The sequence below is a fragment of the Scleropages formosus genome, chromosome 15 (genome assembly GCF_900964775.1).
Source record: "Scleropages formosus chromosome 15, fSclFor1.1, whole genome shotgun sequence".
NCBI classification, from domain to species: domain Eukaryota; kingdom Metazoa; phylum Chordata; class Actinopteri; order Osteoglossiformes; family Osteoglossidae; genus Scleropages; species Scleropages formosus.
In genome coordinates, this window is record NC_041820.1 from 16,473,981 (window position 1) to 16,501,641 (window position 27,661).

The following is a 27,661-nucleotide window of genomic DNA, read 5'->3' on the forward strand; positions in this document are numbered from 1 at the left end:
AAAAACATTGCAATTCACCTAAGAGCTGGACTTCCAACAAAAAAAAAAAAAAAAAGGATTTCTGAGCAAAGTTTATTATGACACAAAGTAACAGCATTTTTAATAAATGAGATTTAGATTGCAGGTTCATTTTTATTTTAACCATAAAATTGCTCATCATTGTAGAGTTATTCCTTTGCTGAAGCCAGGATCATTTGGCAGGAATACAAATTCCAAGACTCAGTGGAATTTAGGCCCAGTTCTAATACCCCAATCCAGATAAAATTGAAATGTCATAACAAATATGGTATAAAGGACTGCAAATACTGCATATAGTGCATGGAAATGCTCAGTTACCTGTAACTACTCAAATAGTCACACTAGTTTACACTATCCCGTTAGTACCCTTTTAAAACACCCAATGCCAGAAAGCCTTCAGGGTTTTCATATTTAACTGCTTGCTGTGGATCAGAGTTGCATCATAATCCAGCGCTGTTCAGCTCACTGCAAACATTGCTATAATTGTTTTTCAACACACCAGACCAGCAGTCATAATGCAAAATACTTTCTCCTTGTTCCACCTTTTTTATTTATACCACCAATGGTAATGTACTCATTTATGAAATGCAGCGTGTAAAACATTTCATTGATAACTAATGAAATCAGGATTCTTCAAGCAATAATTATCTGATCTACTAATAAAAATCACTTCATTTCTACAAACGTGTGTTTTAAGCATATTTCTATATCCACATTCCTATTTCCACCTGACTCAAAGTGTGAAAAGAGAGAAAAGTTTGAGATGTTAAGTTTGTTTCCTAGTCTAGAAGACTTTTTTTTTTTTATTTTAAACTTTCCTTTAGAATTTGGTATGTTTAGAATATAACACCTTCAAATATTAGTATTCAACAAAATGCTTACACCGAACCCTTTACTTAGACTGACTTTAGCACATTTTTAATATTAGTTTTGAAGCAATGTTAGTTCACCACACCCTGCCTATTTGAAATGTAGGAAATATTTTAAGAACAGAAACACTGTCCAACAACTTTGCCCACTTAAATGTAGAGATACACAGTACTCATTGCTAAAGACCTTTAACTTGTCACTTAGCAAAAAAAAAAAAAAAAAAAAAAAATTCCACGTCAAACATATTGTGCTTTGTCGCAAGTCAATCCGAAATCGTTTTACAAGCGTCGTATAATTGTTCAGTTACTCACGGTCAGTGAGCGGGCTGTTTAGAATACATTCATCAGAAGGGGGTTCCAAGCCCGTCTGGAGGTACACCTGCACAGGTTAACCATGTCAATTCCAGAAGCTCGAGCCACACCGCCCACACAAAAGCCAAAAACTTTACCCCTCCCTGTGCAAAATTATTTGGCCCTTTATTCATAACTACAGTAATGCAACAACTTGCATAACTGGTCAGCCTTGCATTAGAATTAAGGCTTGTAGTGGAAATGGTAAAATACCAAAAAAACCTGTAAGTGGTCACTGATTTTAAATGCATTTTGTTTAGAGGAAATTCCCAGGCAATCATAATTTAGTACATCGCAAACGCTATGCAGTGTACAGTACAAAATGACCATGGCCATATCCACGGCGTAGCATAACTGGCACATTAAGTCAGGGCCTTCCGTCAAAAACCTGGTTTTCTGGAACGGGAAAATGCAAATCAAAATAGTACAAGCAAAGAACCAGATAACGTTCACTCATTCATGGCGTCTCTGAAGGGATTAGTCTGTCATTAGTGAAGGAGTTTGATGAACTCAAGGCACCTTAGTTCCTGTAAACCAACATGGGTATTTTCTGCAAAGCTCTCCTCCCGCAGACAATCCCACAGGAAGGCGAGTCTTCCTCCGAGGGCCTGCCGGACAGTAAGTGAAAACCAGTGCAGTCTGTCGTCTCACCTCGCTGTACATCATCAGTGGACAAGTAGTAAGACCAATCTGGTCCAGTTTTTTTCTCCCCCCAAAAAGGGTGTGTGTGTGTGTGTGTGTGTGTATGTGTGTGTGTGTGTGGGGGGGTATTAATCCTCAGTCTTTCAGTCTACAGTAGAGCACATGGGTGATTCCAGTTGTCAGTTCTCAAAAGTGCAAATGGATTTTCCTCTCCCTTCCAGGTGCCATCCGTCGTTCACTGCAGAGAGCACTCCCCGGGTTTTCCTGCATCCAGGTCGTCCAACGCGCAGTCACTCTTCTGCTCCATTTCCACCTGGAAGAAGAGAGCGCACAGCTTTCAAACACCGGCCACAACAGCTACTCCGGATCACGGCCGAACCCGCGGCGTCAGCAGGTTTTCGTAATGTTGCAGGGCTAAACGGTCCGAATCGCAGTTTGCGCGACAGTTTCTTCCCCAGGGTCACGCAGCCGCGACGGCCTCATTCATTTGCCCGCTGTCTAGTTGTTGAATGCTTGTAAAATGATTCCCTGACTGTGCAGAAACTTGAAGCGGCCAAGTTCCACGATACAACAAAACCCCGGGGTCCCACCAGCCTCTGAGGAGTGGGGTGGCGAGATCGCTGTGCACCCAGCATGCACTGCTCCAGTGCCTCACTGCCTCCACTAGAGGTCCCTGCAGCCAAACATATCGGAGGTCAATCACAGCATCCGATTACTGGGGATGAAAGGAGCCAGTTATTTACTCTGAGTTTACAACTTGCTATTCGCACAGTATATGGTTTTTCATTTATTTGATATCATTACATTACTGCATACGTCTCATTTCATTCATGGCCGTTTTAATAAATTGTCAAAACGCAGAGGTGTCGTCTTTCACCTCAAAGACCAAAGCTCTAAATAACATGTAACTGATGCTTAAAATAATGAGAGCCTAGAAGGACACGGGAAAGGGGGGAGGAGCATGAGAAACACATGACTGGACAGAAAATTACATGAAGATAACATAATTTGACAAGCTGCTCCAACATGAACAAAAGGGTTTGGAAGAGGTAGACAAAAAGGCAAAATATGAGTGTCATTGGTTCACCATCAAATGATTTGGGGCTTGGGGGGGGGGGGTTAAAGTCCAATGGCACAGATGTTTACACAAATATGACACTTCACTGGATGACTTAAGCCCACTGACAGCATTGGCTGCAAGCGGTGTGAGTCACAGTAAACAGGGTACATTCACACAAACCTTACCTTGTAAGCGTACTCTAATTTACTGCTATTGTAATGAAAACAGAAAATATTACCGAATGTACGCGAGTACTAACTACCTTATGTAAAACACGCATCCGTTCGCGCAGACTACCTGGTAGAAGTAGTGCGATCTGTAGTTGATCCATTTCTTCACGTCAGTCCTGTCACCCACAGACAGGGAGCGCACGGTGGTCTTGGACGCAGACGCGGCTGGCATGTCGAACTCCACGTCCAGGTAGCGCTGGAACTTGGGTGGTACCTCCCAGTCGGAGCCCAACTCCAGGCGGCAGAAGAAGGTATGGGGGTGGCCAAGAGCTGCAGGACACACGATCGGGGGCAGTTGAGTAACCCTGCAGGACGCTCAAAGCCAAAGGTTCTCCACATAAGCCCTGATCCTGACTCGCCCACATTTTCAGGTCAAGTCCATTAACCCTTTATAAGAGGAATCGCCCCAAGGGAAGGTGCGGCAGCAAGTAAATTGTTGTGTGTCCTGCCACAGAGCACTGGATTCGGGTCTTTGCCTTGCCACACTTGGCATGAGGAGCAAGAAGCCCAGGAGAACATGAACTGGCGTGTGGGTAACAGGGGGTCTCTTTCTTCGTAGGTCGCAGCAGACATATACGGAACTGTGGTTGCAATCGAGTGGAATATGGCTCTGCTACTGGTAAAGCTTGCGGCCCGAAGAGGGAACGGCACTGGGGGGTTAGGGTTCGAACACCAGAGAAAGCGTACGTGTCTGTTCAACCCACCCGAATTGCACTTTCGAGGAAGAATGAAGTCGTAAGCTGGTTCGGGGCAAAAAAGGTAAAACGCAATAATAAGATTCAAGCTGCAGGTTCCAAGCACCCTGTCCTTGGACAGCTAAGCACTATTTTATGTTTTTGTACTCCGTCTAGATAAATCACAGATGGCAGTGACGGGAACACGCCGAGCCTGTAATCGATGCGAGTGAAGACAATCCCAAGATACAGTGCCTCCCGCAGGCCCACAACCTCACACTCCCCCACTGTGTTCCTCTCTGCCTGTGGACTTCATTGTGGACACCAGGACCTTTCTAAACGTGGTTTTACGCTGAAGAGAAAGGCAGCAAAAAAAGAACCCCAAAAATCACAGCCAGCCCCCCCTTTCTATGTTGAGGGGAGATCGAACTGAGCAACAAAGAGTTAACAAATGGTGAGTTAATGAATGGTGACAGTGGCGCTTTGTCCAGCCAGTCACAGGGTGGTGGGGAGGCCCTCGCCCATGGTTAGCAAAGGGCCAAAGGGTGGCCATTGACCTGGAAGCACAAACAAAGGCCCAGGGGGAGCACGGGCTCAGAGGGGAGGCCGGCATTCTTCGCGGGGAGGTCTTTCCGTGTCATCGCATACCCAACAGGACTCACCGAGGCTCCTCACACGAGGTGGTTCTGGGAAGAGCGGTGAGAAACACCAGTGAGAAACTGACCAGGGCAAAGAGTTCAAAGAGCATCTGCTCGAAGGTGCCAAGCAAGACATCCAGAGCCCATCTGCAAGACTGCAGCCATTGGTGGATCTGGGCATCTCAAGTGCATCCTCACCAAGAGGAGCACTTTTCTACCTTTTCCACTTTCTTATTGCTAGAGCAGGCAGGAGGTGGCATAGTTGTTAGAGCTGAATAAATGTAAATGATACCTTGCACCTAAAGGACCTGGGTTCAGATTCCGCTGTAGTGCCCTTGAGATGGGTATGTCCTGAATTTCTGCAGTCAAAACATCTGCTGTGTAAATCACTGGAAATAGCATCATATTTTAAGTCGCTTTTTGAGAAAAAGCATCTCCTAAGTTAAGAAATAATGATGAAATAAACTGACAGTATCACAGCAATGACATCATAGAGGGCATATTTTCAAACACGCATGGTAAAACGGTGAACATGATTCATTATGTTCACAATGAAATTTAAAATGAGCAGAGAAGTAAATCAAAGGCAAAGTCCTTAGAAATATCAAAGGCACTGATAATACAGAAAAATGTATTAGCAGGAGGGTACTTGGACAAAAAAAAAAAAAAAAAGCATGCACTCAGTATTCTCCAGCAAACTGGATGCTGCCACAGCCACTACCAGTGGTAAAAATAAAAAATTTTTTTAAAAAAAAAAAAAAGGCTTTTGGCAGAGCATATACAAGGGCTGATCTCATGCCCAGCATTCACTTAATCTACATTTACCAGGCCATCTTCAGGTGTAAAATAGTTTTAGTGAGACTCGAAGGAATACTGAAACCCACATCTTCCAGTGATACTGAATCCATCCATCTATGCTTTCTCAGTAACTGCTTTTCTCGACGGAGGACCGAGGGGGTCCGAAGCCAAGCCCAACAGCATACAGCGCAAGGTAGGGTAACACCTTGGATGGAACGCCGCTGCACTGTAGGGCAATCGCACACACTCATTCACAAATGCACACAAAGGGCAACGTAGCATCAAAAATTCACCTAAAACTAACGAACGCGGGGAGAAGACGCAAACTCCGCACGGAGCGAACGGGATTCAAACCCAAGCCGGAAACTGAGGCGCCGGCGCTACTCGCTTTGCTGCCATGCCGTGACATTGAAGCCCTGTCTAAAGGCTAATTCATGCGCCCCTACCCTTCCTTCAAGAACACAGGGCCAACTGTACTCATAGCATAGCTGCAGTTCAGCCCCAACATGGGGTTTAAACCTCAGTGTTTCCAAAGACTCACAACCACCTTAACCCAACTCCCGAGTCTCCAGGACCTGTACTTTACACTGCAATTCAGTTACTTCCATGAGGTCACGCAAGTTGGGTTTTACCCAGACCTGGTCAAGGGTACTTAAGGTGAGATGAGATAAAGCACTAAACGTTTTTCAATGTCCCGAAGGCAAGTCCAACATACTTTGATTTGCCTGTACCGTTTGTCGAACTACACGTTAGCTTTATACGTTCTGCTTGTTATGCACGGTTTTATACTGTAAACTAGAGTAAAAAGGGCAGTTTGAGGTTTTCGGATGCAACTTGTGGTTTCCCAGCAGTTTAGTTTTGGCCAGCGTTTACACAGCGTAAGTTTACCGAGATTGCCAGTGTACAGAGTCATTTCTCCGCGGCGTCCGAGCCATTTTTGCCTACCATCAACCCGGCCAACGTGCCGCATAACCAGAAGCGGTAGCTGTGAACGAAACTGGAGCTGCTGAAGTAGTCATTTCCAGAGCGGTTTCACCCGAATTGCACAGCAGACATGAACAGACAGGCCACACAGAGACTGACACTTAGGGAGTGCTTACTGCTCATAAGTACAGTAGGTGCCTCCTACCTGAGTTCTTGTCAGGGAGGGCGCTTATCCTCCATACCACAGCCCTGAAAGCGTGCTCGTATTTGGCCGTTCCCAAGGTAACCCTCATGGCTGGCTCCAGCCCAGAGGTGCTGCTGGAACCAAAGCTCGCTCCCTTATTGAATCTGGCCTTCAGAGACTTCTCTCCTGTGGCGCTTTCCCGGCGGAAGTTCTTGGCCCATATCAGGGGGATGGGGTATCGGATCATCACATTTTCGCAAGGGATCAAGGCGAGAGGGTCTCTGTTGGAGGAGAAGCCAGACGACATCGCCAGCCAGGACTGCAACTCCACCTCGGCCCCCCTGACGCTGGCCACCGTCCTCAGGGTGAAGGGTAGACTCTTCTCTACGAAAACCGAGCGGAAGCGGAGCAACTCGAACCTGCGGCCGACTGGGGGCGTGAAGGCGACCGCCCTGGTGTCCGCGAACTCGTTCTCATCCACGCACCCGTGTAGGCGGCGGTCCCTCAGCTTGATCCAACGAGTCGTCGTGTTGGGGATGATGTCGTGTAGAGAAACCACCTCGTTGCCCTTCACCTGGATGTCGTTGAAGCCAATCCTGCAGGTTGGCGAGCCGGTCAGAAACGCCAGCGCATAAACGCGCGTCAGTACCAGATGTTGCAAGATCCTGTTGTCTCCCTTGGACACAATGCCGTGGAACTCGTCTCGTACGTCCACCACCACCTCCTCCTCCGTGTATGCTGGGGAAGAGCTGGGGGACTCTGGCTCCACAGGCAGACGCATGAGCGTGTCTCTCAGGGCGTGCATAAAGCTCAAGAAGTCCCCATAGTGAACGGTGCCTAGTTTGACCAACTGTTCCCTGATGGGAGCGTGCACCACCGTCACCTTGGGCTGGATCTTGCGTTTCTCCTTGTACGCCACGCTGTCGATACTAACCGTGTGCACCCGGCCACTCTCGTCGTAGCTCTGCAGTTTGTGGTCAGAGAGCTCGTGGCGGCCGTCGAGATGGAACTCCTTAAAGGGTTTCTCCAGACCCTTCTCATAGAACAGCTGCAGGCGCCCGGAATCAGTCAGCTTCACGAAGATGGGCCCCCAGTGGCGGGAGGACATAATGTTCTTCTTCTCTGGGATGCGCAGCATCATGGGCCAGCCGTCTTGAGGACTCATGTGGGCAGGCTGGTAGACCGGGCCTTCGGGCTCCTCGGGGTCCACCGAGTCATCCGGTAGCGTGGCACTAGCCCGCTTGTCCGAGTCAGTTGTCCACAGGCTCTTAAGGTGCTCCAGGCCCTTCTCAGGAGGGGAATTACAGGACAGGTCTTTGTCATCCATGTAGTTGAAGACCTGAGCAAAGAGGGGCACAGATTTCCTCTGGCTCTCTGCCAAATCAGCACTGGTGACAGGAGCGCTGTACGAGAAACCCGTTTTCTCTGAGCAACCATTGCCTGACGTTTCCTGCGTGTGGAAGAAAGCACTGAAGGGGTTGATGGGAGAAGGCAGAATATGAGAAAGCCCTTCGTCTAGAAAGGGGTTTTTCCTGCTTTGAGGTGAGCTGCTGTCCTCCAGCGCGCCGTCCGCAGTGAAAGCGGGGTTGGTTCCCTCCGGCGTCAGATCCAAAAGGGGTCGTTCCACAGCGCGGGCCTGGCCAGGAGGCGAGAGGCTAATGAGGTTGATGCCGGCGTCTGGGGTGGAGCTGTGGCCGAGGACAGGCGGGTTAAACCCAGGTGGGCTGCCAGAATGGCGATAGCCGGGCTCCTCGTCATCAAAGGTGACCCAGCTGGCAAACCGACGATGGGTGTCCGACTGACCGTTCATTTGCTTTTCACAGAGAGACAAGTTCAGCGAATCCATGTCTATTCCCTCATCTTCGTGGACGATAGAGGAGCCTGCAAATAAGACAAATCACAGACATTTCATTACAGTAAAAATAAAGTAATGCCTACTGACAATAAATACTGAAGAGTGGTATCAGAGAGAGTTTTAGTTGAATAGTAAAAATGCCAATTCCCTTCAAAAGTTCTTGCACCCTAGTGTCCCCACAGCCCTTACCTTCTACATCATGCGGTTGCCATTCGGAAGCCACACCAAACAGCTCCGCTCGGGTCTCAGCGTGAGCGAAAATGGACCGATAACTCATAGCCGTTCCCGAACCGACCGGAACGGGCTAAACGCTCGGACGCGCCGCAAATTGCGCGACACCCTGCCTGACGTACTCGCGATTCCCGAAGGTGAGTTTTGATAGCTATGGAGATGAGCACATTGACCGAGAACCAGCATCGCGGCCAACGGCAAATCGGGCGCGAGCTGATGAAGCCCTCAACCTTCTGTAGTGACGATCCTAAAAAAAAAAAAAAAAAAACGTTCGTCCTTCACGTAGCAAGGAATTTTAATCGGGTCCAACATTTAGCAACATTGCAAAACAAGTTCCTTGTGCTGTGCGTTAGACCTTGGGTGAATGAAAGCAAGCGGCAATCTTTTCAACAGCCAGTTTAATTACCAGCTTGCCAAAGAGAAGTGGCGAGCTCCCTTCTGCTCTCCGCCTTTGCGCTTTGCCCCACTGTGCCGGAGGAATCGCCTTGTTCCGTAGGAGCTGTGTGGGCACTTCAAAGGGCATCTTCAAATTTAACCTTGAGCACCGGAATTTAAATCCTTCCAAATAAAGCTCTACATGAAGAGTTTTTGAGCCCGGTGTCCAATCCCGCAGCCTGCGGAATCATCCCGGTTCTGCGATGGGAGACCAGGCCACTCCTCCACTTGGACCGAACCCTGCCACTGATGGGCGGGGGGGGGGGGGGGGGCATCACCTGTTGCTAGGCACCACCATTCTCCCGCTCAGCCCCGGTTCTCCTGCCCTGGCAACAAAGTGTGACATCAATTCACTGCCGCGGAGCAAGAACAAAGGCGCAGAAACTGGCCGGCGTGAATCGGGCTCAGCGGCGCGGCTTCGGCGCAACAGGCTGCCGCAGTCGCACGTACGGGGGGGACTCTCACGCTCCCTCCAAACTTTCTCATCTCTGACACGTTCCACAAAGGGGAACCGAAAGCCCGGGCATTTACATTCTGTTCGTAAAACGTGAGTTTTTTTTTCCCCCCCCCGGATGCAAACGAGGAAAAGAATACCGCAGTCCCCGCGAGCGAGACGAGCAGACCCTTCTCGGCAGTTTCTGACGACACCAGACGCACGCGAAGTTCCCGCGCGGCCTCCTAAACCGATCGGTCCTCTCGCGCGTCCGTTTTCGCGCTGCAAAGCGGACGGGACAGCGGCGCGGCGTTTCGCATCTCGCGTGACCTCCCTAGGCCTAATTTCTAATACGCGGCACAGAGCTGGGGAGGAGGTGAAACAAAGCTACTCTCCACTCTTGGGTGTTGTAGGAAGTCGACATCTCAACGGCTTTCGAAGCAAGCCGACGCGCACGCGTAGTTACTAATTCCGCGGCCCGAGACGAAACCCCGACAAGCCGCCTCCTGCCGAACAGCACGAACAAAGAGTCTCGGAGCGGGACCTCGCAGCTGGAGATCTTGACCCGCTCTCTTAGCTCTGCTCTCATTCATCCCGGCCTCCACCTACTGTACCCGCCTCGTTTACATCGGAGAGATAACTTTCGGGGGGGGGCAACTCTTTCAGATGGGTTCGCCACAATGGATTAAACACCCCGGGAAAGGAACGGAGCATGTTGCTAAGCTACGGCTTACCGGGGTGTTTCTGGCCAAGAAGAGAGAGAGCTTCACATTACTGCAGAGCTCCGAGGACATAACGAGTATTGAGCGGTGCGCGGCTCTGTCCGGCCCCAACCCGCCGCCTGCGAAACAAACCCCGCGAGGGCGATCCTCGGAGCGGTGCTCCTTTTCGAAGGGCCGAGCGCCGCTCCCGCACGGGCTGCTCCTCCGTTCTTCGCGCGAATGTAATGCGTACGTTAAAGGCCAGGAAATGCAACGGCGCATCAGAATGGTTTGGGGGGAAAAAGGTAAGACGTCTATAAACGGTTATCCGCAGTTCCCTTGCGTCGTTACGCGAGATTACACGCGGTAGCTGCGGTCATGACAGGAAACAGTCTTATAGCGTTGTCTAAACAGAAAGCCAACGCAAGGAAGGTAATCGGAGTTCAGCAAGCTGCACCCGCGTGCCCTTTTGCCCGCCGCACACCTGAAGCCTTTCTGCACGCCAAACCCGGACCCCGCAGTCACCCGACCCCAGAAAGCCTTGGCACGGGGCGCACAAATCCGGGATGGGCGCAGGAGGCCGGGGAGCAACTCACCGAGAGGAGCCGATGCCCAGGCCAGCGGCGCGTGCGCTCGTGTGTGTGTGTGTGTGTGTGTGTGGCGGCGGCTGTCGAGTCTGCGAGAGTTTGCCCGGCCACGGGTCACGTGACTCACCAGGCACCCTGCATAGCTGAGCAGATACGTGTCGCCGCTTGTTTGCCAGCCTTCCCACCATCCCTAGTGTGGGAAGGGCCAAGCCCACACTTCTGGGCAACTCCACATGCTTCACACACTCCTCAAACCAAAACGGGGGGGGGGGTGAGACGCTTAAATTGGGGCTGAGAGACAGGCCGATACCTCTTCGGAATAAGAACCACCAAGAACGGATGTAAAACAAACCACTTACAAACTTTAATGTAAAGTTGCAGTAAACTCCAATTTTTGTGTATTATAGACACTAAATCCATACGCTCAGGGCACCCGGGACATCACACCAATCCAGGAAAGACCTCAAGGTATGACACACACACACAGGGCTGAAGAATCAGAAGCTGCTACTGATGTCATGAGTACAGTTAACTAGACTCCCAGTAAAACCGTCCCCTTCCCTCGTCCACAGCATTCTCTAACAAGTCCTGCTCTTACAAAGTCAGTCAGCACGGTGAGCCAAGGGGTACATGCTGTTGGTGCACCAACTCCAAGCCCTGCTTTAGAGAAACGGGTCGCTCTAAGGTTGCCGTGGTGCCCCCCCCCCCGTCCCTCGGAGCGCCTGAAGGCGGACGTAGAGTCGGGACCTTACGCCTTCGTGTTAACGGGGGTCTTTAACTGACGGCCACAGGTGCGACCCGGAGCTTGGCCGGCGGTCAACTCGGGGTCACAAGGAGGAAGGCCGGCGTCAACAGCCCCGCAGGACGTCAAACCCTTTCCCACACGCCGGAGCTCCTGCTGCCGAGCACGAAATCGCGTGTCTCGGTCTGTTTCGTCTGCCCGGCCCAGGACAAGACCGCGCTTGCCGAAGCGCTTCACCTTGCTTCTCCCGGAATAAGAGCGACCGGTACATTTCGTGAAGGCAGACCCCCATCCGCAAAACTGCTCGGTCCATTAAGCATCAAGGGCCATGATTTTCTCACCAGGGCTGAGAAACATCTCAAGCGGGTCCCCAACGACTTCTGTGACCCCTCACACCTGTTAGTACAAGAGAAACATTCCCTCTCCCTGCACACTTTGCTGCTAAGAAGTAGGGCAGTGCAAAAACACTCTCTCTCTCTCTCTCTCACACACACACACGCGTTCGGCCTGGGCCCCTCCTTTTGCAAACTACCAGTAGCTCTGCCACACCAAGGACACACATCATTCCTTTAATTTCTGATCCCAGAGACCTGGACCCGAGTCCAAACACTAGGTTAGTGGTTCTCAAAAACAATCAATCCATCATCCCTCTTTAAAGAACACATGCTCTCCGTTATTGGTCTCGACTCCGGCGAAGCCACTTCTAGAGTCACAGGGAGCAGTTTGCACCCGATTGCTGTTTGCACATTGCTCCAGCGACACGCTCGCACCGCGGTAAACGCAGTCCACGAGGGTGGGGCCGAAGGGCCTTGCCATATCCTGGCGCACGGAGACACTCGCGCTCTGACTGACATCAGCCCCCAAAGGGGAACCGCATCTGCTGGTTACACAGGCAACACATCATAAACACAAGAGCAATGTGCAAGTACAGGAAGAGGATGATGGGCTTTTAACTGCCAAGTGTAATGGAGTTAACTGCTTCCTGTCAAATGCGCCAAACTATCAGCAAACTGTAATCAATAAGCCCTATAATGTAACCCGCTAACACCCCGTGGAGCCGAAATACACGAGGCTCCACCGTACAAAAGTCAGCGCGATCGCAGTATGACAGATGAAGTCAAAGAGAAGCCCCCTCAACGCCAAACATGGTACGTACCCTATTCCCCGCTGGTGTAGAGAACACCACCGGGCTCCATCCTTCTTTCCGCGATACGTCACAAACGATTTCTCGCTACAGAAGAGCAAGTGCCGTTGCACAATAAAAAGACAAACAAAAACAGACAGCTTTTCCTCCGCGTGAGTTTCCATGGCAACACGTTTCATAAGAAGCTACCGTTACGAAGGCAAGGTAAGACGGGGCAGCGCAAGTCTGATCTGACAGCTGTGATCTTCAACCCACCTGGGGGGATAAAAGTGTGCCAAGCGATACATTGTATTTCTTCTACTTCTAGTTATTAGCAATTCTCATTTATTTGATGCCCACCCCCCCCCCCCCCCCCCCCCTTTGGGAAGGGCACTGTGGGCTGACTCTGAGAATGAACAGTAAGGCTGTGACATGGCAGAAAAACCATTTCCCACAAGTCCTTCCTGAGAACTCTAATCTTTCACTTCCTCCAACACCACCCCATCCCCCACCTTTGGAATTAGCTGCTGCTCCAACCTGCGTGGCACAAAGACAGGAGCGGCTCCGTAGGCATCGCCGAGCCCAGAACGAAGAGACGGGCCGCCAGCGACAGCACCTTCGCACACCGCACAGAAAAGCTGGCGTGGCTCCGTTTGCCAGGCGCTCTAAATGACCGCAGACACACCATCGTCGGCGGGCGGGCCGGCCTCCTCCCTTACTGGAAGTCATCCGGCTCCGAATCGTCACCGGGCCCACGGAAAGTTTACCTGGCAGCCAGGTGATCTCATCCACGAACTGCGTGGCTTCTACGTTGCCCTTTTTTGTGCACAGCGCGACTCTGTGCGCGGCTACATCTCCGCAACAGGAAGGAATGGTGGCATGTGTGACGGAGGACTCTCACTGGCGGAGTGCGTGAGGGAGGGCGTCCGGCTGGGCAGCTCCTCGGGGTGCAGGGAAGGGAGGTCGCTCAGGGAGCCGCGCTCCTCCGACTGGCTCGTCCCGCTGCTCTCCGAGGGGGGCTCGGCGCTCCAGAAGCTGGGAGAGGAGCACACGCTCTGCCGGGTACCTGGAGGAGAAAGCGACAGCGCATCGTGATCCGGTGCTCCCAGGCAACAGTCATGTCTGGCAGGTAAAAGAGAGGAGCTGAGGCAGCGAGCACATGGAAGTACACCAGGGCAGAGTAAGGCAACTCCAAAGACGTGCTGTTCGGGTTCCGCCATAGTGTGTGAGTGACAGAGAGAGAGAGTGTGTGTTTCACTGATGTATGGATGAGTGACCCAGTGTAAGTAGTGTATCCAGCAGTGTACGCCTTCGGGTGCTCTGGTTTCCTCCCACACTCCAAAGACATGCTGTTCAGGTTCCCACATAGTGTGTGAGTGACAGAGAGAGTGTGTTCCACTGGTTTGTGGATGAGTGACCCACTGTAAGTAGTGTATTCAGCAGTGTAAGTCACCGCGGTGAATAAGGTGTGTGGGCTGGTAACACTGCATAGAGTTCATTGGAGGTTGCGTTGGAGAAAAGTGTCTTAAAATAAATAAACATAAATGTACTTGTACTCGGCGGATAAATGCCGACGAGTGGATTTCAGGTCCCTCCCGACCACCGACAAATCTCCTCCGTCAAGCAGCAGCGCCATCCGCTACCTCACAGCTACGGCAGCAGGTGGCAGAGAAACCGTCGACTGTTACGAAACACTGGTGGCGAAAGCCATCTGCCAGCCCGCTTTCCGAAAGCAGGAGAAAGCATTTTGGAAGCGCTTCAAGACGGCGTTACCATTTTCAACTTCCGTTTTATCCCCTTACAGCCATTTATGGAATTCTCCTTGAAGGAAACGTTTTTTGCTATTTGTTCATTCCCCCCCCCCCATGAGCCAATGAAACAGCAACACAGCGACACAATGCCCTGCTGTTCATGCCCGACGATGCAAACGTGTCAGATATGCAAATCGTAAACCCTGCGTTCAACAGTACAAAAGTGATTTACAGATGGTTCGTTACAAAAATACACTATTAAATCTGGGTCGACGGTAGGTTTTCAATATGCGGTTCTATTTTCCCTTATTTACAGCTTCTCTTTTGCTGTAGTTTTATACTGAGATGACGAAAGCTACAGTTGTACGTCGTCCGATTAATCCGAGACCTAACAAGAGAGTATCGCGAGCATGCGTTGAATAGAAGACGCAACGCCACTTGGCCCACAAAGGACAGAGCCTGGGGGGGTTCGATGCCAACCATCCAGCCCTCCTTAGAAATAAGCTGAAGTCGCTACTATGTGGCCACTCCCACTGGCATCACTTCCAGAAAAGTCACCGCTCTTTCGCTCTGTGCTACATGTTCTAACGGATCGTTTCACAAACGGCACCTTTTCCGCTCACGTATCACGGCAACGGCCGCAGGTGCCCTCTCGCACCGCAGGAAAACGAGCGATGACGGCATCTATCGAGATCGCCACGGAAACGGGCACTTCTCCAAACCACCACGTGTCTCGATGCACGGAGAACACGCGGTCCGTCGTCACGTCGCCGCGCGCGGCCTCGGTTTACGCTACGGAGCCCCGCTGGACGCGCGCCGAGAAGTTCGCCTTCCCGCGTCTCCGTGACGCAGCCACGAAGGCCGAGTCGTACCTTTGGCCCGCGGCTTGGGAGCTGGGATGGGGGACCACGGCTTCTCCTCAAACTGGACCCAGGCATTCTGCTGGGAGGACAAATCCGCCGCCTCTGGCCCGCATCCTGAAGGGATGGGAGGGACCTCACCAGTAGATGCAGCAGAATGAAGGTTGTTGTACTGTGTACTGCCTCCATCTGAAAGGACATGAGGTAAAAACATCAGACGGCGCCGTAGGAAATCAAGCAAGTTACAAAGAGACGGCGAAGTCGGCGTAGACCGAGACGAAGCGGCAGGTCGCTCGTCTCTCTCCCCCAGCGCGCACCAGAGGCGCCGCCGCATTCACGACCTCATCGACCGCAGCGTGAGCCACCATCCGAAAGACGGCAAAGCACGCTTTTTTCAAACATTTAACTGTGTGCATCCCCTGATCCGGGAAACACTGTTTTACAGACCACACTGAGTGAGTGCAGAGCATTTTTAAAGCATTACAGCATAAGAGACCGAGGTGACCCCCCCCCCCCACCCCCCACCCTCTATGTCAATTGACACCAGATCTGAGACACAGGTCTATTTGCACCTGACTGCTGTTGTACAGAGGTCTGACAAGGCTCATCTGCAAAGACGACCCAACCGGGCCTGCCTGTGGGGGCAGCGCTGGTCATGGCGGGTGGGCAGCGGGGGGGGGCGCTGGGCTTCGCTGCCCTCAGTCCTCAGCCTCCATGGACCACTAGAGGAGCTGGAAGAGCGAGAGAACGAGATGAAAAGGCATGAGAGGTTGCGATGCTGTACATGTAGCAAAGAAAGAAAATGCAAAAAAAATAAATCATTTAAAAACACACACACACAATAGAGAGTGGGAGTCATGAGATAGTCCAGCTGAACACGTGGCAATGCCCCCACCCCGGCTCCTACCAAAGCGGGGAACAGCAGGAAACCAACATGCTGAGTACTGACCTATGACCTTTTTTTTTTTTCTTCCCAAAATCATAGAGTGACATCAGAAAGAGGAAGCACAGCGGATGGTCTCAACATCCTTACCTCGTTGAGTGATCCTGGTCCTCAACAACAGCGAACGCTCAGGCGCCTAGACGGCCATCGACTGCCGCTTTCATTCCTCCGCAAGCGAAGCTTTCGGCCAAACGAGGGATGACAACAGACACGAGCAGAATGTGTCGACCACGCGACAGCTACTGGGTGGCACCGACTCTCATGCCCGCTGCCCCCCCCCCCAAAGCCGCCCACAGCGATGATGTCAACTCAATCATGGGACAAGGCATCCAATGGGAGCGCTCATCAAAACAGGGAGGCCACAATTTCAGAGAGAAGTGATGCATCACAAGAGCGGGGAAGCGCCCTGCTGTTGGAGAGGAGGCGGCGGCGATGGCGGCAGGACCCAACGCGGCCTCTTCGGGCGCTCTTCGTCGCGTCTGCGGTCGCGATGCGAACCCGAGCTCCTTTCTTCGGGGCGGCGAACTACGGATATGCGGGACAGCAGGAGGACGGCGTATCATTCGAGGCAGAGGGGGGACTTTTTTTTTTTTTTTTTTAGAAATACCCGAGGCCCTTAGGCACCGTCCTTCCTGCGAGCGGGACGGCAGGAAAGATGCAGGAGTGCGAAAGGAAGCGCACGCAGCGTGTCCCCGCGTGATAAACAACAGTGAGTCATCGTGGAGAAGTGAGCTCGGCCCAGCGAGCTCCGCTGGTCGGTCCCTCCCTCCCTCCAGAGCATTCCGTCCTCATCTCCTCGAACTCCACACGCCCACCGGTTGGGCGTTCGCACCAAGCGCGGCGCGGTCCGGCCACCACCGGCAGCACATCCCCAGTTACCAAAGTGGTCCAAAAACGTCGTAACTGCATACGATTCTTTACCCTAATCAAAATAACGTATACGCCATCAACCGCTCACTTTCCTTGGAAAGGCCACGCTGAAAACAAAAAAAAAAAAGGATAGATGCAGGAGATGTAACCGCACACGTACGAAAGCAAAACCGCAAGGAACCGAAAGCCACAGATTTGTGGAACCGAAATCCGGAGTCACATTTTTACCGTACGACCGGTAAAGTGACCGGAGACGGCTTCTTAACCTCCGAGAGGAGGTTCTCGGGACGTTTGCCGAGCGCCTCGTCTCGGCATTCGTCCTCGCTTTGAGTAGAGAAGTGACCGAACTTGAAGGCGGATGGGGAAAGGTCGAGGTGAAAGGCGTAGCGCGCGAGCGAGAGAGAGAGAGAGAGACTGGGGTTCCCCCCCCATCCCTGCAGCCACAGACTGCTGAGCTCCACGCCGCGCGCCAATCTTCGCCAACTCTCCTCGACTTTCCAGCTCTCAGCGAACACGTCACCGTAAATCGAACCGCATGCACAAGCTGCTCCATTTACACTTAATCGTTCGCAAACGCGTCTCCCCCAAAGTGCTAACGGCATAAAGCCGCTTACAATTATTTACCCAATTATACAGCAGGGTAACTTTTACCAGGGCAATTAAGAGCAAGTACAACACGGGAGCTCGGATTCCAATACAGGCCTTTCCAGTGTAAGGCAACAGCTCTAACCGCTCGCCTACCTGTTGCCCTATGCATTTTTTTTTTTTTTATAAAAAAAAAGAAATAATGTTGAATCAAATTAAATTATTTGCTCTTTCATAAATCGTTTCACGACTGGGATGTACACGGCTGCCATAAAACCCCAAATGCACATCCCCAATTTTTCTCATTAGACAGATTTATATGAAGACGCTTAATTTTGTCCACTTTGCTACAGCACAAACACAACAGGCTGATCGATAAGAGCCATAAATAGGTGAACGAGGGAAATTAACGGACGCGAAAAGGAGGCCGGTCGCCGGCCCAGGGGTAAACCGCGTTTCCGTACTCCGCCAGCACGGACGAAATTCACACCGTGCGCTCCGCTTCCCCGGGTCGTGGCGCTTGCGAGGGCAGGGGTTCGAGGCGCAGCCTGTCGGCCCACGGCTCCCGTCAACAGGCCCCCGTCCGGTGGAAAATCGCAGCTCCTCTCCGCACGCCTCCGCCGGGACCGTCAAGCCACAACACGATTCCACACCACTCTCCTTTGGCAACATGCTGCCAGATACTACTTCTTTCCGCCGCGTAACAAGTAACGTGCAAAAGGACCGTGTTTTCACTACCACCGATCCGTGACACGCTCCATGTCTCCTGGCACACGTTGCTCGTGATGTCCGAAAAAAAAAATTTTTACCACACCTACACCACCTTAACTGCTTCCTGCTTCTTCGGCTTATTCCAGAAGCACCTCGAGGAGGGAAGAATGCTTTGATCCCGTTCTGGAAGCGACCGGGACCGACCCCCCCCCAACGGGCGCCAAGCAGAACCTCAGACGGAGCACCGCTTCACTCAAAATCCGGGGGGGGAACTGCAGCGACGGGTCGACAGCGAAAGGCAGGAGGAGGATTTAAAAAGTGCTTCACTGGCCACTGCAGAGAAGGGGAACTGCCGCTGCGCTCGTGAGAAAGGTCACCAAGTTGAACTGCGTCTCTCCCGTTACGTGCACTTAGGCTAAGTGTCACTACAGTTTATTTTATGCCTCCCTTTTACCGCATTGCTAAATTTCCAGCTGAGTAAAAACAAGAGTAAGGCTATCGCAGTCGCAATGAGTAACTTCCTGCTTAGGAGGTTAATCAGACGTCCCTAAATACAACGCCACTCTTTCCAAAGCGCGTTCGGCTTTACCGCTGTCCATCGTTCCGTGTGTGAGATTTTTTCACAGCGCCGACAAAGAAATGACGATAAAATCGAACAGAAACTCTGGGCTCGACTCGTGGATTCCTCCACGATGGGAAAATGCACCGTGGCCGAAGAACGGGAACGCCCGGGGAGAGGTGCGCGGAGCGCGGCGATATCGGTCTCCTTCCGAGCGACTCGCCGCTCGGCTCCTGGACGCGCGGAACAGAGGAGGGATTGAGCGGGGAAGGAGCGCGGGGAGAATGCGGGGGATTGTGCTCGGCTGGGCCGCGGCCAGAGCGCGAGTCAGCCGCGGGAGCGCGGCCCTCGGGCTCACAGTGGCCGCTGTGTGCCGTGAACGGTCGCGGCCGAACACAAACAGAAGTGCGCGTCTCAGCCAATCGGAGCCCTTGTTTGGATGCCATGTGACCCCCCCGTGACCCACACCCCCATCTCCACCAAGTGTCGCCAACAGATGCTTGCGGTGCGGGGACAGCTGGGGGCCCGATTGCTGGGCAGCGTGTAAACGCACGTTGTTACGAGTACCGCGGTAAGGCCACGCCTCACTGTGCGATCACACCGCGAGCCGGTCACCTAACGAGGCAGCAGCGCTGGCTGACAGAAGGCGACCGCGAGCTGCTCTCTCCCAGGACCGCAGAGGGTCCGGACCTGGTTTCCCAGTGTCGGGAGGTCTCCCGTTCAGCTGAGCCAAAGTCCCCTGCCCTTGTCCAGACCGCAGAGTATTTTTCTACCCTGGTACAACAGGGGGCGTAGCGGTGAGAGGCATCACCTTGGAGCAGGAAGATCCTGGCATGGAATCCCTACTCCTGTCCTTGAGCGATGTACTTACACTGAATAGGTACAGTAGGAAGAGCCTCCTGTATAAATAGATTAATCATGACACACAGATCACTATGGAGAAAAGTATCAGCTAAATAAATATGATTAATGTTAATGAGACAACGCAATAAAAAGGACTTCTTGGAATGTAAGGCGTGGCCACTAAAGGCCAACGTGGACATCTGGAGCCCGGCCAACGGTGCCAAGAGGAGGTGTGTTCCAATCAGAGAACCATATGTGTCTTTCGCTCAGGTCTCTCAGGGTCTCACTGCCTAACACACACACACACACACCAAACGGCACAGAAGCTCTCCAGCAGTCATCACTGTGATGCTCCCATCCCATCCCAGCTCACCTTGCAGCGATGGCCAACGGCTCCTTCCTCACCGCTTGCTGCTGCGGCGCCTGCGCTGTCAAAGCAACAGGCTGCTGTCAGACACGCACCTGCAGAGCAAAACACACACATACACTGCTGCCATTTCAAAACGTGGTAAAGAGACCGCAAAAGAACACGAATATACCGCTTTCGCCAACTCGCCACAAAATGACAGCGTTACTCGCTGTGCCACCGTGCCATCATCTCGCTGCACCGGCGAGAGGCACAAAAGGTGCGAGAGGACACGGGTTCGACCGCCGCGCAGTCTGTGTGGGTTTCCTCCCACAGTCCAAGACATGTGCATCAAGTCAACTTGTGATTCTGAGATTGCCCATAGTTACTGTTTGTGGGTGTGGGTGTGTGAGAGAGAGAGAGCAAGCAACTGTGTTCAGAAGAGTGATTCACTGTAGGTACTGCAAATCACCTTGGGAAAAGGTGTCAGCAAAATACTACAGTGTTACTACAAGCCGCTTTGGAACAGAGTGTCAGCTAAACGAATAGGTAAGTGTAAAATCGTGATTTTCGGCAGCGCTCCCTCCGTAGCCACTATGTGATCGAGGGGCCCCGCCGTGTGGGGAGCGCACTAACACCGCTGCCCTAGGGGCCACAAACACCTGCCGCACCATCGCTCACACAGCTGCTCCAGTGTAAAACACACACACACACACACACACACACACACGCGAGTCCCCTTAGTTCACCGGAGCCCCGTTTGGCCCCGTGTCCGAGCATCCGCATCGCCGATCGGTCCGCCGCGCGCTCCCGCCACCATCTGTTGCGCCCAAACACAGCGGGGACGCGCCCGACTCCAGCGCTCAGCCGCACTTGTCATCTTACAGACGCGGATCGCGGTTCTCGCGTACCGGGTTCGTTCCGGCTGCCTTCGGCTCCGATGACGCAGCGGGTCGCCACGCTCAAACTGGTCCTCACGAGCGACGGAGCGCGGAGCGCGCACGAGCCAAGCGGGCGCTGGTCGCGCGACAGATACGCTCAAATCCATCCAACGGGGGAATTGCCATTAGAAACAGCCACACATCCAGAGCAGAAGGCGAGCGCTCGCGCCCACTTTAACTTTGCCGATACGTGTTTACGCGATCAGTCACCGGGCAGAGCGGCGTGAAGAAATTCAGAAACACTTGTTGAGGTGAATTAGTTCGAGATTGAGTTCCGGAACCTGTGTCGTGTTCGAGCGGCGGGGGGAGGAGGAGGAGGAGGAGGAGGAGCTCGATGCACGAGTGGGAGTAAGGAGTGCTGATTCAGGGCTGCGCACAGGTGTGGTGTGTAGCGCCACCTGGTGGAAAGCTAATACCACAAACGCGCGCCGCACACTCCATTATCATTTTAATTGGGTTAAATTTCATTAACCCAGGAATACAGGTACAGTGGCGTCTCTAGGGTTGGTGTCACCCCCCCCCCCCCATACCAGACCATACAGAATCCTTACTAATGTTTTTTGTCCTAATTTTACTCGTAAATCGTAATTTACGTTGATTCATTTAGCAGACGCTTTTCTCCAAGGGACGTACAGCTCAGAGAAAAGTACTATAATTATCCCATATATCACTGAATGTAATGGCAATAGTGACATAAAGTAGCAGAATTAAAATTACACCTTTAAATAACAATACCATACGCACAGCCTAAATACTTGTATGATATTCAAATTGATTTCCATAGTTTCATGTTGTTAAAGTGAAAATTCCGTAAGAAAACAAGAGAATTCGAAGTAAAAACGTTCAAGAACTACATAAAAATTATTTAACCTTAGTGATACAGGTTCCGCAATATTGTAGCTAAAACACCAGAAAATCGGACAAAACCAGCGGCAACGAAAACTCATGAGCGCGTGCTCTTAGCGCGGGCAGACGAAACCACGTGATTCGAAGCGTCATTGTAATTGGGTAATAATGACATGAGAGCTCTGAGCGGAGCGTATTAGAAGGTTCAAAAAGTAAATGAGCACAGAGTTTTAGCCTTGCAGGTATTGATATATGTAAGATGGGCTTACGAAACATGTTTTTATTGTTATAACTAACTACGGGGATATTTTATTTTAAAAAATACATTTCAGCTGAAATGTATTATAGACAGTCGCCCCCTGACGGTGTCTGACGCACCCCCGCGGCCCCTAGTGACGCCACTGTACCGGTAACAGCGAAGATGTCAGAAAAGTTCTTTTTAATTTCACTGTAATAAAGTGAATAATACAACGGCTACTACGACAAAGAGTTGTTAAAATGAAAACTTGCTTGATTGTTCCTGGCCTTTCAGTCACTGCTTGACGAGACTCATTAGTTTATGAAGTCAGTGTGATACTAATTTATTCGAGTTTCCGGAAAAATCAGATTATTTGTGTGGCAATACTTAGTACTAACAATCTCCTTATAATGAATTCCCTTTCACATCATTTGTATATATAATCGTTCTATAAATCCCTCAGGTAATGTGTTTTTTTTAAACGAGATTTACTCATCAATTACAAGCTGAAATGCAATCAAAACAAGAAATGGGAAGAGAAGGAGCATAGAGGAAGAGATCCTGCAGCGATAAACTCGCTTTATATATATGCTGTGATATGTTGTTCTGTTTCACCCTTCACGGTGCTTTTACGATTGTTTTATGGCAACAATCCAGGCTTTTCTCGAGTTGTGTATTTTTAAGTAAAGAGACCAGACAATCCGCCAGAACGAATTATAGGCCCAAAAACGCACTTCTGTGAACCGCCGTTGCTGACGTCACTCGGTAGTTCAGGAGGCACGTGCAGCGAGCATAACAACCAAGACATGAATTAACATTAATTACATTTTCCCCACACTTTCTAAAACCGAATTACATATTTAGTTGTTCACTCGCAACTCTCCCGTAGTGGTTAGAAGCAAACTAGGATACTTCAGACCAGTGAATTCAAATAAAATGAGACTGTTCTGAGTGTGTAATTTTTTTAAATACTTTTCTAACATTTCACGAGACAGGGAACACCGTGACACGCGGTACACGGGTCTGTAAGAGTACAGCCAGACATACTTTGTCACACTAAGGACACTTTAGAGTCACCACTTCTCATTTTTGGGGTGTGGGAACGAAGCGCGCGGCCCAGCACTGTGAGGCACCATGTCACCCGCTAAAGCGAATGCAATTCAAAATAAACAAACCAGACAATGAATGTTTGTGTCGTGTTATACAATTATCACAAAGACTGCAGAGGAGTTTAACTTTTAATAACTACTAATGTAAGAACGTTACGAATCGAGACAACATTTGTCTCGCACTTTTTCCACACTCCTCCAGGCATTACTAATTGAACATCGTGTATTGATCAGACATCAATAATCACTTGTAATACAGCTCGTACCTTCTGCAGTTCTAAAGCAGCGTGGCTGTTTTAGAAGCGTTCTCTCGAACCCCAGTATGGAAGTTAAAAAGTTGTGTGATTTTTTTTTTTTTTTATTATTATTTTCCCTGCCAGTAGAGGGCAGGGTAGTTCATGAAAAGAGTTCCGTTTTTCTCTTTCGTCCTCACACACACAGCCACACAACCACATATGCAGCCATTATTCCAGGCCTTCAACAACAAGCCGGCAAAAACACTTCTTAAAAATGTATGTGGGCTGACAGACAGGAAAGGGCCGCATTGTTTCGCTCTCCTACGCGGGCACTTTTTGATTATTGATTAAACTGTGAGATGGAGCGGCGTAGCAGTGCTGTGTCGCCCGTCCGCGCAAACCCGTTGAGCAGCGGGAGAGAAAAAGAGAGTGTGGGCTGCCGTCACACTGCTCTCTGTTTTCTACAACAGAGGCCTCGCTGCCACTCTGACTCGGCTCTTTCGCAGCGATTGTGCAGAAAGCCACGCGGCGTTTCCTGGTGCCGGGTTCTCGTAACCCTGCGGCCGCCACATCGCGTCCGGGCGTACGACCCGCATCGAACCCGGTCGCCATGAACCGGCCATGGCGCGTGTCCCCCGCAGAGTGCCGAGCAACCGAAGGGGTTGTCCTCCACTGCTCTGGACTCGACCTCTCTTTCTGACACCAGTCTGCGCCGCGACGTCCGCCACCGGTGGCCCTTGCGCGATTCGCGGCCCTTCTGCGAGCTTTGAGAGGGATGGACGCTTGTTGGGCACCGGAGGCTGTAGCTTAGGAGGAGTTAAGATCAGGATGAGGAAGAACAGTCTTGCCTCCTATCCACCTGCCATCCACCATGCAGTTTATGACAAACAACTGTATGACTTCCATAGTCCATACTTTGTCTGGATACGAAGAGGTGAGCACATGACTGATTTGCCAAGGTGTTAGGGCACAGAACCTAAAGACACGGTCCGGTGTAAGAGTGGATAAAAAGACGGGACAGCTGGTAGCGTAGCGATGAGCACTGCTGCTTTTGGACCCAACGGTCACAGGTTTGATCCCAAGGTGTAGTACCCTTAAGCAAGGTAGTTACCCTAAAATTACCGTCTACTGTACTATCTGAGAAGATCAGGTGCTTTCAGGGTGGTGTGGATTACAGTCAGATCTCAGAAGCCAAACAGTGTTGGGCCTGGCTGCGTGGGAGACCTCCTGGGAATTCCAGGTGCTTCTTTTTGGGTGGCACAGCAAGTAGCGTTGCTGCCTCACAGCGCCTGGGTGGTGCGAGAGGTCATGGGTTCGATCCCTGCTCAGTCTGTGTGGAGTTTGCATGTTCTCCCCCGTATCTGTGTGGGTTTCCTTGAGGTGCTCTGGTTTCCTCCCACACTCCAAAGACATGCTGTTCAGGTTCCCCCATAGTGTGTGACTGACAGAGAGAGTGTGTTCCACTGATGTATGGATGAGTGACCCATTGTAAGTAACGTATCTAGCAGTGTAAGTCACCTTGGTGAATAAGGTGTGTGGGTTCATAACACTACATACAGTTCATTGGAAGTCACTTTGAAGAAAAACGTCTGCTGAATAAATAAATGTAAATGTAAAATTGCTCTAGTAAAATTACCCTGGTGTATAAATGTAATTGTAAGTAATTGTAAGTCACGTTGGAGAAAAGCATCTGCTGAATGAACAAATGTAAGGTTCGCATTAAATGATACCCATTGTGTGGTGATCACTGCTCCATAGTGTGTACATACTACGTCTACAGTGGAAAAAGAAGAGTGAGACACAGGTTTCTTGATGCTAATGCTGAGTTTAGGTTGGGTTCTTTTTTTCGTCTGTTTTTTGCTTTTAGGAAGGGTTTGCGTTTTATACGGAGAGCCATCATCACATGTTAAGCACTTCTCTCTACAGCTGACACACACAGCAGGTTGGTAAATCTACATTATTAAATAAAACTGGCACAGTCGAAGCTGCTTGTTAACAGGCCCAAATGAACCCCTCGTGCTTGTTATTCCTTATTTTATACCGGCTCATGGGAGCACCGGAGCTGTCTACCGTGGTACATGAATTCCCTACTTTGCACTGACGGTGATGTCGGCCCAGGTGACATGGGACTACTAACTCCCATCTGATTGGTGCTCTGCTCTGCAAAATAAGCTCTGGGGGTTTAATCTCTGGTCTTTACCCCAAAATATGCCCCTCTTGACCCATCGGTCTTGACGCATATGTCCCATATAACCTCTCGAAGAGCTGAAGGGCGCAGAGCAGACGAAGAGGGGAGGATCCAGGCTCATCCAACAGAGGGCGTCACGTCTACCAGTGAGCGGTTGATTCACCGCCCTGGCTGAAACATACTGTACATATTGCCATAACACTCGGGAGAGAGAGGAAAAAAATTCTCAAACTGAATTTACTTTTACCCTTTGGTCCCTTGTCCAAAAACACCTTGGTATCTACCAAAATGAAAAGTGACTGTAAACACAACCTATTCTATTCCACGAGGAGGAGGAGGAGTTAAAAGGAGCAGTCCTTTCTAAATGAACAAAGGTCGTTTATTGTTTGTGGCGCGCTGCACCGAGGGGCTCTTGTCCAGCAAGCGAGGAGAGCTGCATCATGGGAGGAGGAGCACAGCATGGCCGGCGGTGTAACTGTGTGCTTCCCAGCGGCTGGCTGAGCCACTCCCTCGCCCTCACGCTCCGATCCCTCAGGTGCTGCAGGTAGATTCCTAATGAAAGATCAAGGGCATTAGTGTGGTGCACGGCAAGCTGGCCACCTGCAGTTAGCAGTGCTGTCACAGAACATTAATTTTACTGCAGGCTCATTTGCATAGAAAAGAAGAGCCAGTCGAGGGAAAGACTTACTTGACGGATGGGGGGGCGATGAAGGGCTCAAAGTGGGGGGAGAGTCATCCTGCCTCGACAGCCCTGGCTATCTAGAAATGTCAGCTTCATTACCTGCACCCTTCAGCGCCCGCCTGCAGAGGGTCCCACACAGTCCTGTCGCCGTCAGCGGCTCCTCTGGCGCTCCTGCTGCTAAAGTTCCTACACGTTCGCCAGAGGCCAAAGCACCTGCCTCTTCCTCCATGCAAAACGCCCCATCGGAAATGTGAGGCGCAGCCTTTCAAACTCGTCCCAGTGTCCCCACGTAAGCCACTCGGATTTTTCTGTAACTTTCCTTCGCTGCTGTGTGCACTGCAGATTACGGAGTAAAGGTGGTGTATTTGGATACTCATTATCTCGCTCGGGGAAAGCAGCTATTGATTTGCGCAGGTGATGAGCTGCAGCGCTGCACCTGCTGCGCCATGGCAACGGGGGTAAACGGTGGTCCTTAGTCATCCCTGGACATCGCGCAGCCCCATGGCGCTCAGCGCGCCCAAACCAACTCATCCGCGGTCATGTATTCCCAGAAAAGCACAACACTACCGTGTGCACTTGTTTTGACTCTGTGACAACGCTGGAGGCCTCATAGCGCCGAGCGGTAAGATAAAAACCTTTTATCGGGTATGAAGAAATGCCAAAAGGAAACATACCTTGTTTGTTACCTTGGTAACAATTCCTAGCAATGTGTGTCAGCTAACAAGGGCACTGCTGTGCGAGAGCGCTGGCACCTGGGCGGATCTGGGTGGAGACAAACTGCAGCCACGTTGCTCAATGGCAATATGTATTACTCATTTCCTGTAATCTCAGCCTCTCATTATTCCGAGTTCAAAAAGCCCATCACGCATGCCAGAGAGACCCAGCTGCTGAAAAACACAATTCTTCTTACTGGAAATCAGACTCGAGGCAGCACCGCACACCTGAGTGGGCTGAGAACTTCATACGCAGAGGCTATGGAGATTAAAAGTACTGTATGTATGTCAGCATCACGAGCGCACAGCGGTTAATGACAAACACCAGTAAAGTCCAAGCGATGTCCTGAGAGATGACGGCAATATCCAGCTTCGCATGCAACACGGGAAGGCTTTGCTTCAGCTCACACCCCTCTGTTATGAAATCAGTTAATGAGCGTGAGCAGGATCCATAGAGCGGACTCCGTGCAAGTCGCGGTGCGTGCGTGCGTACGTCCTTTCTTCAGCACGGTTGCGTAGGAACGGATGTGGCCGGGGTGTGGCGAGAGCCTGTGATTATAACCATGTGCCTTACAGCTTTAATTATGAATGAGCCAGTGTTCGCCTTTGCCTTCCAGGTGGCACTCTGCACCGTGGGAGGACACGCAAACGGGGAGCTGCACGTGCTACGCGGACACGGCGACGGCGAATCCCCCGAACGCCACTTGCGATGCACACGGCGCCATTTTGATCCTCTCGTCCGCTC

At 51.1% G+C, this 27,661-nt stretch overlaps 1 protein-coding gene across 6 annotated transcripts; it reads right to left on the reverse strand.

Moving 5' to 3' along the window:
- Positions 1-102: 102 nt before the first annotated feature.
- On the reverse strand, positions 103-21,184 carry ston2 (stonin 2). 6 transcript variants are annotated; one of them, XM_029258369.1, is made up of 8 exons: positions 20,875-21,184; positions 19,991-20,040; positions 15,679-15,837; positions 15,119-15,295; positions 13,397-13,561; positions 6,410-8,269; positions 3,238-3,440; positions 103-2,193 (listed from the first exon to the last, which is right to left on the reverse strand). In XM_029258369.1, the coding sequence occupies exons 3-8, from the start codon at positions 15,761-15,763 to the stop codon at positions 2,116-2,118; spliced, it is 2,568 nt and encodes an 855-aa protein (XP_029114202.1). In that variant the 5' UTR covers positions 15,764-15,837; positions 19,991-20,040; positions 20,875-21,184; the 3' UTR covers positions 103-2,115. The 6 variants fall into 6 exon arrangements, with proteins under 6 accessions (XP_029114202.1, XP_029114201.1, XP_029114200.1 ...); XM_029258368.1 differs by having other exon boundaries at positions 19,991-20,045; XM_029258367.1 differs by having other exon boundaries at positions 19,991-20,079.
- Positions 21,185-27,661: the final 6,477 nt, after the last annotated feature.